We start from the raw sequence: 15,159 nt of genomic DNA on the forward strand, positions 1-15,159 counted from the left end.
GTTGTGAGGGTAGCAGCAGACTCAGCCTTAAGCAGTGGAGCAGATTCATTACAACTGATTTTTCTGCAGCGTCATTTAAGACATTTTTCATCGCCCATCTAACCGACACCGTGTAATAATGTAATACTTACATCTGTGCAGAATCGGTTAGTTACAGGAAGGGATTTTTATGGAACTCACTCGCGCTGGACACTCTGTCTTGTTTGCAACAAGAGGAAGGAGCCCACCGAGCTCAGCTCTCAGTGGGTTTCCACATGCCCGGTGTCATTCTTTGATAATTTCGTGGGATTTTTGCTTAATAAAGGAAATCAGGGCTGAACACATGCTTTGCTGGGGTTCACCTTGGTACTGCATTACCTCTAAGCAGCATGGCTGTGCTCAGGAGCGACCCTCCAGGTGTGGCTGAATGAGGACCAGGGAAAAAAGGAAATACAGATTACTTGCTCTCGAGACCTTAGATTGTCTCATGAAAATAAAAATAAGACTTTTTTTCCCTAAAGGATTTTTAAGCCATTTGCCGTAAAAGTGCAGGTTGTCATGTAGTGGGGTACCAAGAAGATAGATTTGCATCTGAGAAAATGAGATTAACCATTCTCAAAATGAGTTCAAAGATAGTGTAAGCTGGTGATAGAGCAATGCAGCTTTTTCGGGGGGGGGGGGGGGCTTAGATCACACCAGGCAGTGCTAAGAGACGGTTCTGTGCTGGGGTTCACTCCTCACAGTGCTCAGGGGACCATGTGTGGCACCAGAATTAAATTAGGGTTGGCCCCAGGCGAGACAAGCGCTTTAAGCCCTGTCCAGTCTCTGATCCTGAAACTCCCCCGTGATTTCCAGCTGCCGGGCCAGCAGTTCTGGGTGGGAGCTGAGGGTGTGCTGCTGGGGTCCCGGTGTACCAGGGATCGTAGGGTGCTGGCATTCACCCCCGGGGCGGGCCGTGCTGCATCCCCCACTCCTAGAGCGCTCCCCAGGTCCTCTGTGGAGAGCTGAGCTGAGCACACAGCATCCCACGGTCTCGTCTGCCGCCTCTTTCTCAAATTTTGTATTTCTGTTTGAGGGCCACAGCCTGTGGTGTTCAGGAGCAGTTCTTGGTTCTCTGCCCAGGTGAAGGCCCCTGGGTGGTGGTCAGGGGCCATGTGTGGTGTTGGGGATTCGAATCAAGGCTAGCCGCGAGCTTGACACTGATCCCACTTCTGAAAAATGGTGGGGCGGGGAGGGCTTGACAGGGTCATAGCCGGTGGTGTTCAAGGGCTGTTTCTAGTTCTGCTTAGGGGACCATGTAGTTTTTTCTGGCAAATGCCTTGATCCCTGTACCATCTTTCTTTCTGGCCCCTCCCTCCCTCCCTCCCTCCTTCTCTGTCTCTCTCTCTCTCTCTCTCTCTCTCTCTCCCCCACTTCTCTCTCAACCTCTTCCTCTCCCCTTCCCCCTCCCCCTCTCCCCCAATGGTGGTCAGGGCTTGCTCCAGCTCTGTGCTTAGGTGGGGATGGAGCGATCATATGTGGTGCTGGGAGTGTACCTGGGCCAGGTACATGAAGGCTAGCCCTGTACCTGTTCGATTGCTCTGACCCATCTCCCATCTGTCATCTCTGCTGTTCTTCCTCTGTTCATCTCTTCTTGCAGAGTTTTCATGGTTTCTTAGTCCACGTGGCAGATAATGGCAATAGCCCAGAGCCCTGAAATTTCAGCTCCTGCAGTCACAAGAGCCAGGTAGCTGAAGAATCTCACTCCTAGTCTGCATTCCCATCCTGATAGCTGGACCATCACGTCGAGGCTAGGGAGAGGTCATATCCCCATATCCCCAGCCTGGGAATTCGTAAGCTGGTGCCTATCATGGCACTGGAGAAGTTTTTGAGAGAATTTAGATTTCTAAATATGTATAGTTAGCATAAACCTGTATTTGTATCAGTCATATCTTTAACTACTTGTGATTACATATGCTTGTGATAGTGAAAAAAGGTTCCAGTGATAAGGGGCGCTCTGTGTGACTGCACTGAAGTAGGTCTTCAGTACACACTAGTTTCTGTACACAGTGACTGTCTCAGGATGCTTAACAGGCCACAGGACACACTTTCCTGTTCTCTGCTAGAGCCTTCTGTTGTTTGAAATCACCTTTGTCCTCCCCCATCCCCTCCCCCCCCACACACACAGAAAGAAAAAAGTAAAGAGAGAAAACAGGCTCATGGCAGGGATGTAGCTGACTGGCAGAAAGTAGCCCGTAAGCTGTTCCCCCTCTGGAATCAGTGGCATGACTTGCTGCATCCAAGCACACGCCGTCACCTCTCATTGCCACCTGGTCCCAAGCCCTTCCTGGGAATGGGGACGGGCTCAGGGTGGTAGTCAGGATAGAACCCCCTGGTTTCCACGTGCAAAGCCTGTACTCCAGCCTCTGAAGCTCTCTCCCAGCCCTCTCTTGATCCTGTAAGGAAATATGTAGAAAAATTGATTTTGGATATTTCTCTAAAATACAGAAAAATCTTGAAACTTAAAGACATGGAAATAGGTTCTAGTTGGCTATGTTCTGTGGGTTTTATTAATATAGTACCCGGCTTCAACTACGTTTCCCCACCTTTGGGCTACACCTGACAGTGCTCGGGGCCACTGTCAGTGGTGGTCCAGGGACCATGTGGTGCCAGGAGTTCAGTCCTTCATGCAATCCATGTGCTCCACTTTGAGCCATGGCCCGGGCCCTGAGGTGCATTCCTTACAGGGAAGTCAAGTGTGGTGGGCTTGCCCTGATGTCTGACACCCCCTGTGGCACTTTCCTTCTGTGGAAGCGCGCTGATTCCCCAGTACGAATCACCCTGAAGGGGAGCTTGCACGGCACAAGCTCTTTGCACGCTTTGGGCCTCCTTTGTTCCGCGGACTTGCTTTGAGAAACGGCCTCTTCGAGCGCCCTCCGAAAAGCAGGCGAGTCACCGCGGAGATGTGACAACCAAGCCCGGTCAAACAGCTTCAAAAACAGTGAGAAAGTAGGACTTGGGTGTAACGGCCAAGAGTCGGGACAGGCGGGGAGGGGCCTGGGGGAGGCAGAGCCTGGGACACAGCCCCCCACCCCGCTAGCGATTCTGGCAGAGAGAACCGAGTCGCTGCCCTAGTCGGAGTGGAAAGAAAGAGAGCTAATGGCTGCGGGAAGCAAGTGCTGTTGGGGTTTGGCTTTTCTTTCTTTCTTTCAAAAAAAACCAACTAAAAATATCCGTGTGGCTGGGCAGGAAGGAGGCCACTTTGCGGAGGAAAGGTGATGCTGAATGTTCACGAAAGGCCGGAGTTTCTGGGCGGAGAGACGCAGTGGGGCCCGAGAGAGCACAGCAGGTGGGGCACTTGCCTTGCAGTGCAGATGACCCAGGTTTGATCCCTGAGCACCGAGCCAGGAGCCCAGAACACTGCAAGGTGTGGCCCCAAAAACCAGGAGAGAGAGAGAGAGAGATGAAGCTCGGGGGTCTTTAGAGTTCCTGTTTGGCTTGTCAAAGAGAACATACCAGGGGCTTGCCAGAAAGATCGGAGGGTGGCTAGGGTATGTGGCTGGTGTACCTGCGACCCTGATTCTCTCCCGGGCACCACACACGGTCCCCTAGACACAGCTAGGAGCGATTCCCAAACACAGAGCCGGGGGAAGCCTGAGCAGCACTTTGTCTGGCCCCAGACCAAACACACAGTTAAAGGACACGTTACAAAACATGCAGTGCATGTGAGTGACATGGAGAGTCAGCGGGCAGGAGGCGAGCACGGCCTCCCAGCCTAACGATGGATGGCGTGGCGGGGCCAGCCTATCTAGAAAACAGATGGAAACTGGAGAGCCTTCGGGATGGGGAGGAAAGCTGCTAGCAATGCAGCGGACTGGGATGCGTTTCCGGAAGTAGGGAGCTTCTAGAAAACTGAACACAAAGGTCATCTCGGTTTGCTTGCTTACTTAGACTGTCGAAGTTCCACATAGGAGCTCATTTTCAAGAAAAATTACAATCCCTCTGTAACCTGTGTTGGGTTTTGTTGTTTTTGTTTCTGGTGGGGCCGGATATGGCACAGGGCTGCTCACTTTCGAGGAAGGGCGTGTGCTGTGCCTCAGTGCGGTTCCTGCCCCGTCACTGCGCCAAGTGCCATTCGTGGCCTGGGCAAGGCAGCGGAGGGGTCTCAGACGCTCGTTCAGATTTCGCCTGCCTGGCATGAGGGGGGAGAAGGACAAACCTGATGTTAGGAATTTGTGTCACGTCAGGTGATAGACTGTCCAGCTCATCGGATGAAAATAGCCAGGATAGTCATGAAATGCTTGGTACTGCTTTCACTTGGGAAAGTCAATGAAAAAGTCAGCGACTGCTGCTGTGATGAGGATTCATTCCCGCTCAGCGTCTGAAGGAGTGTGGTGCGTAAGGGAACTTCACTTACTGGTTTATAGGCTTTTATTTATTGCAGTGCGGAGGACTGACCCTGTCCTAAGTCAAGCCAGGCATTCCTTTACTGTTAACCCACATCTCTGGCCTAGTCTTAATTTGGATTTGGGGCTACTCCTGGAGGTGCTTGAGGGCCCCTCCTCGTGTGGAGTGTGGGGCGTCCACCTGAGCAGACTGCGTGGTGCTGGGGGTTCGACGCCCCTCATGCTCCCAGGCTTCCACTCGGCCCCAGTGCACTTGCCTGGCCTCTCCGTCATGGGCTGGAGCGATAGCACAGCGGCAGGGCGTTTGCCTTGCACGCAGCCAACCTGGCCGACCCGAGTTCGATTCCTCCGCCCCTCTCGGAGAGCCCGGCAAGCTACCGAGAGTATCTCGCCCGCACAGCAGAGCCTGGCAAGCTCCCCGTGACGTATCCGATATGCCAGACACAGTAACAACAAAGTCTCCAATGGAGACGTTACTGGGCCCGCTCGAGCAAATCGATGAACAACGGGGGGACTGTGATGACTGTGAATATTCCTCTTCCGAAAGCATAAAAAATGACATAGACAGTGCGTAGTAAAACACTTTAAAATGAACACGGGAACTGTAATTCAGATGTTTCGTGCCGCAAGTGTTGGGCTCAGGGCTGCTCCTGGGTGTGTGCTAGGGATCCTGGCTCGCGGGGCTTCGGGGACCATACAGGGTGCTGGGAATTGAACTGTAGACGAGGCAGGCACTTCCTCCCCCTGCTGGCCCTCCGGCACTGATGTTTCGAAGGTGAAAGATGCAACTTAGATAGGTCATCTCCATTTAAACTGAAGTACAGACTTTCACTTTTGCTGTCAGAATGCTCGAGAAGCAAACAGAAACAGTAACACCTAGAGGTCGGTTGAGGAAAGTCCAGCTGCATTATTTCTGGTGCTCATGCGAGTAGACCTCATTGGATCATTTTGGAGGTGCTGGGTGGTTTGAGCCCCAAGTAGTGGCTCCTAGAGGCTCTTTCTGCTCCGTGCTCGGGAGTGGCCCCTGGTGGTGCCCAGGAGAAGTCCCCTGGTGCCCAGTCAGCTTCACACCTGCGAGGGGAGCCTTAACCGGGTACTCCCTCTCTGGCCCAGGACTTGAGATTCTGGTGAAATTAGAATTGACAGGGTGATCACTGACTTAACGGAGAAAACCCAGCAGCCTGCTGCCTGCAGAACACTGATCTCCTCTTACTAAGGGACAGAGCAGCTTCGAGACCAGACACATGAGAAGGACAAACTCACTGCGAAAGTAAAGCCATGAGATTTGCCTCTCCATGGCGGGACTGGGAGAGTGTCGTGCTGAGTGAGATGAATCAGAGGGAGAGGGACAGACACAGAATGACTGCACTCATCTTGGAATGTAAGAATCGCAGTATGAGGCTGATGCCCAACGACAGAGAAACGGGCCAGGAGGACTGGTCTGTGGTCGGAAGCTGGCCACAAGGTTGCCGCGGGGGGGGGGGGGGGGCAGTTAGGACAGAGATGGGACCACTATGACAATGATAGTTGGAAGTGATCTCTCTGGACAAGAACTGAGTAAAGGGATACTAAAGGAAGTAAAGGGATGTATGCGATGCCCTTTCTGTACCTGTATTGCGAACCATAATGCCCCCGAAGCAGGGGGAGGGTGGGGGAGGGGACGAGAAAGCTGTTGAAGGGGAGGAAATGGGTAAAGAGATGAGTGTTGGAACAATGTATGGCTGAAACCCAACGTGAACAGCTTTGTAACTGTGTATCTCCTGGTGATTCAATGAAAAATACATAAAAAAAAAAAACAGTGTAGGCTCATCCAGAGCCAGGATAAGATAGCGTCCACTGCCAAGAAGCAAATCAGACCTCTCAGGTAGGACAGTTTGTCATGTGGCAAGGACACAGGAGCTTGCTGTAGGGCAGGTACTGGGTGAGTGATTGTCCCGAAGAAGCAGACAGGAGGGCCGTTCCGCAGAGATAGGCACCTGCCTGAGAGGGGTTTGAGCATGTTGAAGAGAACCCTGAGGACGGAAATGTGGGTGCTGTGGGAAATTGGCTTTGCCGTTGGGTCTTCGCCTCTGGGCTCCATTCAGTCTTGGTCACGTTCAGGGTGGACGATCTTTAGCTTCTCCCCCAGGTTTCAGGTTCCGTAAGACGTGAGTTTCCACTGTCAGCTTAAGTTTAGCAGAATGTGTGAATCAGCACGTTACAAAGCAGCATGTAACAGGAAAGGCAAGATTAAGTTTGGAAAGAAACGGGATGGAGGAAATTCTCCCTGTTTCCCTGTTTTCTCCCTTGAGGGCGGAGGTAGCCTGGGTAGGGCCACACCTGGCTCTGTGCTCAGGGCTGACTCCCAGGTCTGTGCTCAGGGCTGACTCCCAGGTCTGTGCTCAGGGCTGACTCCCGGCTCTGTGCTCAGGGCTGACTCCCAGGTCTGTGCTCAGGGCTGACTCCTGGCTCTGTGTTCAGGGCTGACTCCTGGCTCTGTGCTTAGGGCTGACTCCCAGGTCTGTGCTCAGGGCTGACTCCCGGCTCTGTGCTCAGGGCTGACTCCCAGGTCTGTGCTCAGGGCTGACTCCTGGCTCTGTGCTCAGGGCTGACTCCTGGCTCTGTGCTCAGGGCTGACTCCTGGCTCTGTGCTCAGGGCTGACTCCCAGGTCTGTGCTCAGGGCTGACTCCCGTCTCTGTGTTCAGGGCCGACTCCCGGCTCTGTGCTCAGGGCTAACTCCCAGGTCTGTGTTCAGGGCTGACTCCTGGCTCTGTGCTCCTGGCGGGGCTCAGAGTTACCATCTGTGGTGTTAGAGACTGGTTGGTTGCATAAAAGGCAAGTCTCTAACCCCTATATTATCTCTGGTTTCCCGTTTCTTTTTCATCAGGCCAGGAGTAAGCTCTGAGTACCACCAAATGTGGCCCATGAAACAAGACAAAACAAAGTTTTCAAAGATTTTGTTCTTCAAGGGCTGCTCCTGACTCATCTTTGCTACTCCTATAAAAGGCTTCTGAAAACAGGTTTGGACCAGAGTCTTGGAGAGCGCCCAGTAATTGGCCACTCACTGTGCCGGGACTGTCCAGGCAGAGCCTGGGCACTGCAAGTGACGTCCCCAGCCCACCGGGAGTGAGCTCTGAGCAGAGCCGGCAATCAGCTGAGTGTTCCTGGACAGGGCCCCAAACAGAAATGAGCAAATCAGTAAACACGTAGACGCCTTTTTTGGCTTGTTTGAGTCTTATGAGCTAGCTCAGAGGCGTGCTTAGGATTCTAAAATCCCCACCTGTGTGAGGCCTGTCTGATGCCACGCATGATGGCACGTGGGCGGGGCGGGCTTGCGGCCCCAGCACAGGGCTGCTCGGTGGAGACCAGACAAGGGGGCTGTTGGTGGGGCTGTGGGGAGTGCGTGTTGTGGGGGGGCGCTGAGTTGAGTGTGCCCCGTTCTTTCCAGATTTGCGGCTCAGAGCAGTCATCCTTCCTTCTCCTCAGAGAGACCAGAAGGGTTCTGGATTTCCTTCTCCTGGCACTGGGGGGTGGGGGGGCTCGAGGGAGGGACCATGTCTCCTGTAATAAGCAGCGTCTAGTCACCGTACAGAACCGCATAAGCCCAAGCTCCATGGCCAGGTCGGGGGTGCTCTGCCGGCTGGAGTCCTCTGGAGTGACAGACTGCTCCCCACCCCTGTGCCCCAGCACTGCTCGGGAGACCCCCCAACCAACCAACAAAAAGATGAGTCTAAAGAAGAAAATGCACCTTGGTCATAGGCGCGTACCCCAACTGTTAGCTGAGCTTTTTCTTGGGGATAAGGCTCGCGCTCTGCCATGGAGCCTTCCCCACGCCACTGCCGGCCTCCGTGACACCTCTTTCCAGACCACGTGTACTTGGGGTAGGTGTAGATGGAACCGCTGGGGCTGAAGAGATAATGTAGGGGTTAAGATGCTTGCCTTTGGGGGGCTGGAGCAATAGCACTGCGGGTAAGGCATTTGCCTTGCACGCGGCCGATCAGGCGGTTCGATTCCCAGCATCCCATATGGTCCCCTGAGTACCACAAGGAATAATTCCTGAGTGTAGAGCCAGGAGTAACCCCTGTTACTCCAGGTGTGACCCCCCCCCCCAAAAAAAAAGCAAAAAAAAAAAAGATGCTTGCCTTTGGGGGTGTGGGGGAAGGTGCTTGTCTTGCAGGTAGCTGACCTGGGTCCATCCCCTGAGCACCCCCAAAAGTGATCCCAGAGTCCACCCAGCAGCAAGCTCTGAGTGCTGCTGGACGTGCCGCCCAAACCCAACAAACAAACAAACAAAAAAGGGACCCTCTTCAGAGCTAACCAGTACCATATTCAGTTACAAGGTGGTGGCTTTAGTTTTCTTATTGCAGTGTTGCTGTCATAAAATACTAGAAGTTGAGCAGCTTAAAACAACACGGGTTTGTTAGTGGTTCTCCGTCCAGGGTCTCAAAGACGCAAATCACGGAGCAGCCGCCTGGCCCTTCTCTGGAGCCCGCGGAAGTGGGCCTGCGCTCATTCATCCCATTCCTTGTGGTTCGATGCCTGGGGTCCCCATTTGTTTGCTGGCCGTGGGTTACACCTGGCTCTTGGTGCCTGGCCTCTTGTCCGTGCCCGGTCTTCAGGGCCCGCTGTGGTGTGGGATCCTTCCTATTCTCCGAGTAGCTCCTAAGCTTCCCCATACCTTTGTACGTTCCTACCTTTATACAGGGTTGGCTGCAGAGGCAGGCCTGCTCTTAGAATCATATCTGTACCTTCAAGTCAGTTCATCTGGGCAAGAGAGGAGCTCAGTGGGCCCAGTGCATCTTTGCATGCAGAAGGCCACGTTCGACACTGGGCTCCACGGTCCCCTGGCCACTGCCAGGAGCAGCCCCCTGGCGCTGAGTCAGGAGCAGTCTCGGAGCACTGTGGGGTGTGGCCTCAGACAAAGTCCCTTCAGTTGTGTCTTGAATTAAACAAGCAGTTCCTGAAGGACAGAGGAACCTAGTTTAGCCCCGGAGCTGAAGCCTCAGGAAATCAGTGTCCTCGAGAGTGCTGTCTCCCACGGTCGTTGTGAAGAGGGACCCTCGGAGGAGGAAGGGAGATCAAGGCAGCCTCGAGTGATGGAGTGCTTGGTTCTGCCGCACCGGGTGCTGTGGGGCAGCGTTTCCAGCGGCTCCGTTAGTGGAAGGGTCTCAGTGCAGTGTTGTTTTTTCACAAGCTGTGGAAGCCAGTGTCTCACAGGAGGGTTGAGATTCTCATCCAGACTTTCTTTCATCAGGATACTTAAAAATTATTATTGTTATCATTATTTTAGCACGGGGTGGTTCAAAAGCCCAAACGTTTCTTTCTTACAGCCCGGTAGCCGTGAGGGTGCGTGAGGTGCAGGCAGGTGCAGTGCGGGGGAGGGAGGGCGTCCCGGGAACAGCCACCGGCCAGCCTGCCCCCCACCCCCGGCCCTCACTGGAACCTGGGGGCTTGCTCTTCGCTCTGCACTCAGGGATCACTCCTGGCAGGCTTGGGGTGCTGGCGATCGCCCCCTGGCCTGCTGCATGTAAGGCAAGCGCCTTCCCCATGTGCATGCCTTGCCCCCAACAGTGCTCACCCCTCCATCTTCTGCCTACCTCTCCCACCAGAATTAACGTGTTTGCATTAATTCCACTGAGCCCTGAGCCCTGCACTCCTTCAGGGCTAGTGGTGTCACACTTGGCGGCTTTCAGTGCCGCCTGCCCGCAAACATCATCACTCGGGTCACGCGCCAGAGCTCACACACATCAGGCTGTTTGGGTGCCCGGGTCCCAGCCCGCAGCCCCGCTGCCTCTCACCCAACCTCACGGCCCCTCCCCAGACTGAGTCAGTGTAGACTTGGGACCTGCGGGGATTTCTCCGCTTTCCCGAGTCTCGACTGTAGTAGCCTTTCTGGGGACGACTGTGTTCAGTTTTACCCTTAAACTATCCTTAGGCTTGTACACAGCTACTTTGTCACGGGCATTGGTAGCTTTTTTTTTTCCTTCTGGGGAGGGGGTGTTCTAATTCATCTCCTGTCACTTACCTGGCCTTTCACACCCAGGTTGTGGCCTCAGGTTTTTTGACTCTTGGCTGCAGGCAGATTGTGTGCTGCCGTGGATTCCAAGGCAGAGCAGGGAGAGCTTATTCTTATTGCAGTTTATCTTATCTGAAAGTTTATTCTCGTCTCTATCTTGTAGCCAAAGGAATCATTTGACAGTGTACTTAGAAATTAAGACCTTGTTTGCTGTGATCTTTCTCTGCACTCCACCTATTCCCCTGAGGTACTCACAGCAGCCAGTGAGTATCACAACAGTGGAGATTCCTTTCCCCACAGGTCGCTCGCGTGCTCTCCATGCCAGGGGCCTGACATCAGTGCCCAGAGGCACCTCCTTGACCACCTCTGAGGGTGACCCCCAGGGACTTTGTCTGAGGCCACACCCCACAGTGCTCCGAGACTGCTCCTGACGCAGCGCCAGGGGGCTGCTCCTGGCAGTGGTCAGGGGACCGTGGAGCCCAGTGTCAAAAGTGGCCTTCTGCATGCTGAGGGGTCGCCACTGAGCGCTGCCAGCAGGAATCCTGTCCTGTTCCACAGTCGTCTCCCCCTTCCTGTGTTGCTGTGCCCCGCACGGGCATGCGCTGCCCGCGGGCTCGTGTGGTCACTCAGTGGCACAGTCCCCGGAGAACTCGCCCCTGGCGTTGAGCCCTGTGCCCTCAGCTGTGCCCGGTCCCTCTGGGCGTGTGGGCGGGCGCCCTGCAGTGTGCCCCTCCCACTCCCCTGCCCCCTTCCTGCTGTCCAGGCACTGTTCCGAGCCTCGGTCCTCGTCTCCCTGTCCTTGTCAGAGGTGGCTTCCGATCTCCCCCATGCCAGGGACGGGAGCCAGGCCTGTCAGGTGCCCCCACTCCTCGGCTTTGTTGTTCGGGGCCTGCGGCTGAGGTGCTGGGCATCAGGCTCCCGCCTCCCCCTCACGAAGCACGTGCTCCGCTCACTGAGCTCTCTGCACGGCCCTCGCAGTCTTCTGTTTGGTTTCTAAAAATCTTTTTTGCATCGTATTTGGTGGTGCCCAGGGGCTGCTCTTTGTTCTGTGCCCAGTGGGGGAACAAGGGTGGTATGGGGATCAAACTGGGGTCTGCCACATGGAAGGCAAGTGCCTCGGCCCCCCAGACTGTCTCTCTCCAGCCTGATCGGCTCATTTGGTTGGTTTGTTTTGGGGTTTGGGTCACACCCCGCTGTGTTGAGGACTTCTGGATCTGTGCTCAGGGGTCACTGTGGGCGTGGATCAGGGGGGCCGTCAGGGGTGCCAGGGTAGCTGTGTGCAGACAGCTCCCTGCTGTGGGACTCTTTCCTAGCTCCGTGATACGGCGTATTTTTAAATCTCAGCTTACCGTAGCTGGTCCATCTTACTACTTCATTCTGCTTACTATGTTATTTATATTCCAAAATATATTTTTAAAATTACTTTATTTGTTGACATTGCAGCTTTTAAAGATTTTATGTAAGTAGGCGTCGCCATCTCTGAATACCATTTTAGGATACTAAGGAGGCATTATAAAATAATACATGTGATTAAACAGAGGTTGGGGTCTAACAGGGCTTGGTTCTTTCCACAGGTGGAGAGTGAGTCCTTCAGGCGCACTCATCCCTCTGCTCCCCTTGGTGTCGTTGTATTTAATAAAGTTGTGCTAGGGACTTTCTCTGGGCTCTGCACTCAGGGTCCTGGCGGGGCTTAAGTGGTGCCAAAGACCAACCCATGGTCTGCCTGACGCGTGGCAGAAGCTGTAGTCTCTGTCCAGCCCCTTTCGTCAAAACTCTTATGCCCTCACTTTCTTTTTCCTTTTAATTGTTTGTCTTGGGGCCACACCTGGCGATGCTCAGGGATTCCTCCCAGCTCTGCACTCAGGAATCACTCACGGTGGTGCTCACGGGACCATACGGGATGCTGAGGATTGAACTTAGGTTGGCTGTGTGCAAGGCAAACACCTTCCCCACTTGTACCATTGCTCTAGCACCCAATACCTCACTTTCATTCCATCTGTTACAGCCTCATAAAGTCCAGAAGCCCCAGGCAAAATATACTTACTGCTCTTACAGGGTTTTTATATTATAAAAGAAGTCTATGATATTGACTCGACTAATGGTTGAAATGTACTTATTAGGAAATCATCCACAGATACAAACTAAAAATGAACAGACAACAGGAAAAAAAGGCAAGAATTTTCATTTTATTAAACAGTCTAGCCAGGTTTTAAAATGGAATGTTTGGTTTTTAAATTCACACTGCTGGCAGGCACAGCCCTGTTCTTGCTGAAAGCTTGTTTATATGAGATAAAATTATAATGCTACTGATCCTGACTAATTCTCTTTCCCCCCTTTTTTCCCCTCCAGATCTTACATTGTGCAATAGGTAAGTGTGGAATTCACCCCCACCCCTCCAATGATGTGCACTGGGAAACCATCAGCTAATCATTAGATATAAAATTACACAGATTGGTCTGGCTTTGCTTCTAAAATTATAGGTCCTACTTTGATGTCATTGCTGAGCACCTATTAAGTGCCAACACTATATTGCTCTGCCAGTGGAAAGAGGGCTCTCCCACTTACTGTCCCAAGGAGAGCAGGAGCACCAGAACCTCCCAGAAATGTGACCTGCTGTTCTGGTACCCGCATGGAGAGCCCTCTCGGTGTATGATCTGTGACTGGCACCTTCTCTCCCCCGCCCTTGAACATGGGAAACTGTCTGTGCTGCCTGCTTCCCCAGGGCATAGTTCCTGGCTACGAGGCGGTTCGGGAAAGTGTGGGTGTGATGAGTGGGGCAGCGGTCAGGCATTCCCGCAAAGAGCAGAGACCGTGTGTCCTGTGGGGTTGGGAGTGGCCAAACCGTCAGACCTTGAGCCCAGGCCTAGTCTGCAATGCCTCCAGCCCTGAAGGTCCCTGGAATTCCATGCTGGGAAGTCAACAGATTCCCTCCAGGATAAACTGGCAGAGGCAGCTGGCCTGGGGACTGGACTTGTCTTTCGGGGGGAGGGTTTGCAGTTGATAAAGGGGGTGTCAATTGGACCGGGGGGGGGTCTGGAATCGGCAAACTGCATGGAACCACGACGGCCAGTCAGGTCAACTCACGGATCCAGCGGGCACTTACGGGGGTGTGGGCTGGGCATCGGGAGTTCCGAGGGGAGACTTAGGGCTCAGGGACACTGCAGGCCCCGTGGTGGGTCTGTGGCGTCTCTGGGTCACCTGCGCTGTTGCAGTAGCAAAGCCTTTTCCCACTGAGAAGGAGGCCTGAGGTCAGCGTGTTGAGAATCATATGCAGAATCTTATGAGGGTAGAATTCGTAGCTTTCGTTAGATTCTCAAGGGAGTTGGTGTGATCTAAAACACTCTTGCTTTTTTTTTTAACTTTTGTTTTTATTAAGATGCGATTTCGATGTTTGTAAAAGAATCGTTTCAGGCATATGATATTCCAGCACCAGTCCCACCCCGACCAGTGTCCCCCAGGTTCCCTCCCACCCGCCAGCGTGTCCCAGAGCAGGCATAGAGCAAATTTATTTCGTACTACTTGCTCCAGCAAAGCTTAAAGGAAATGGAATTATTGGAAAATGAGTCAACGTTGATTTGTGAGGATTGCTTGCTAAGAGATTTTAGCAATAAGACAGGAATTCATTCTTGAGAGTGTGTATAATCCCTCAGCGCACGCCCGTGCGGGAGGTTCCTCCTGGCCTTCAGCGGGCCCTTGAACACTCGCGCACAGCAGGAAGAAACACGCTCTCGAACACGCACCCACAGGGTTCCTGTCTGCCACACTGGCCGTGGCTCGGCGTCTGGTCCGGAAGGCGTGGACCCTGTGCCGGAAGCTTCCCTGCGGCCTCGGGGGCTTCTCGGGAGTCAGATGGCGCATCTCTTCCGCTCGGACCCTTCTTTCTGGCCTCGAGCCTCCTCGGAACTTGCACCCTGACTGCTTCCCGTCGTCCTGGCCTTTGCCGCGCCTGAGCAGCCTGGAACTTCTTGGGGCTCATGCCCTGCCACGCCCGCCTCTGGGTTGACCCAGGCTTGCCACGCCCACCGTGCCGGGCCTCTTGCGTCCCCTCAGCCCGCGGACCCCATGGCCGCCCACTCCCCTGTCAAACCCCGAACCTCCCCTTGTTGCTGACCCTTCCCGGTGGCCAGTGGTTCGTGCCTGTCCCTGTGTCCACAGCGGTGCCGCCGGGCTGTTTGCGGGTTCTCTGTGCTTGTCCAGAGTGGGGTGAGGTCCGAGCCTCAGGCCTCTGCGGTAGATGCAGAGCAGGAATTCTCTTCCCTCCCTCCCCTGGCTCTCCGCCACGTGGGGCTGAGGCTCCCACACTCCCCTGCCCTTTCTCAGCGGTCGCGCTGACGCACTGGGCCGCAGCACTCAGCAGGGCACCCTCGCTGCCCGCGCCCACGGGCGCCCACTGCTGGACACGGAGCTCTGGGGCGGAGCCGCTGGGAACCGCCTACCGCAGAGCGTGGCGGGTGCTCAGTGGCGGGCAGTGGTGCCCGGGCAGCCGTGGGGATCAATCTCGCAGCCTGGGGTAGAGACAGCCCCACGCCCCTCCCTGCGCTCTGTGCCCCGCCCCGGACAGTTTGGGGGCACTCAGTGGGTGTGAGATCTTTCTCTTGCAGTTCTGGTGACAAGTCCCCAAACTTGCTGCAGAATGTTTTCAGGTTCTTCCGGAGGCACCAGGGGGTGACGGGCAGGAAATGTCAGTCATAGAAGTCAAATGCCCTAAAAAAAGCCAGCGTGTCTGCCGAGCACCCGAACTGCAGACCGCAGCGCACACCAGGAAAAGGAGGGAGCGAGCAGGCAGGACAGTGCTTCCC

At 54.3% G+C, this 15,159-nt stretch overlaps 1 protein-coding gene across 1 annotated transcript in view; it reads left to right on the forward strand.

Annotated features, from left to right (window-relative positions):
- The window catches only part of HACD2 (3-hydroxyacyl-CoA dehydratase 2), an 84,581-nt gene that overhangs the window by 5,136 nt on the left and 64,286 nt on the right, over window positions 1–15,159 (forward strand). The window contains exon 3 of the mRNA XM_056127896.1: window positions 12,710–12,728. Coding sequence (XP_055983871.1) covers window positions 12,710–12,728 — 19 coding nt within the window. The remainder of the gene's footprint in view (window positions 1–12,709; window positions 12,729–15,159) is intronic.

The sequence above is a fragment of the Sorex fumeus genome, unplaced genomic scaffold (assembly GCF_029834395.1).
Source record: "Sorex fumeus unplaced genomic scaffold, SorFum_2.1 ptg000063l, whole genome shotgun sequence".
Taxonomy (NCBI): domain Eukaryota; kingdom Metazoa; phylum Chordata; class Mammalia; order Eulipotyphla; family Soricidae; genus Sorex; species Sorex fumeus.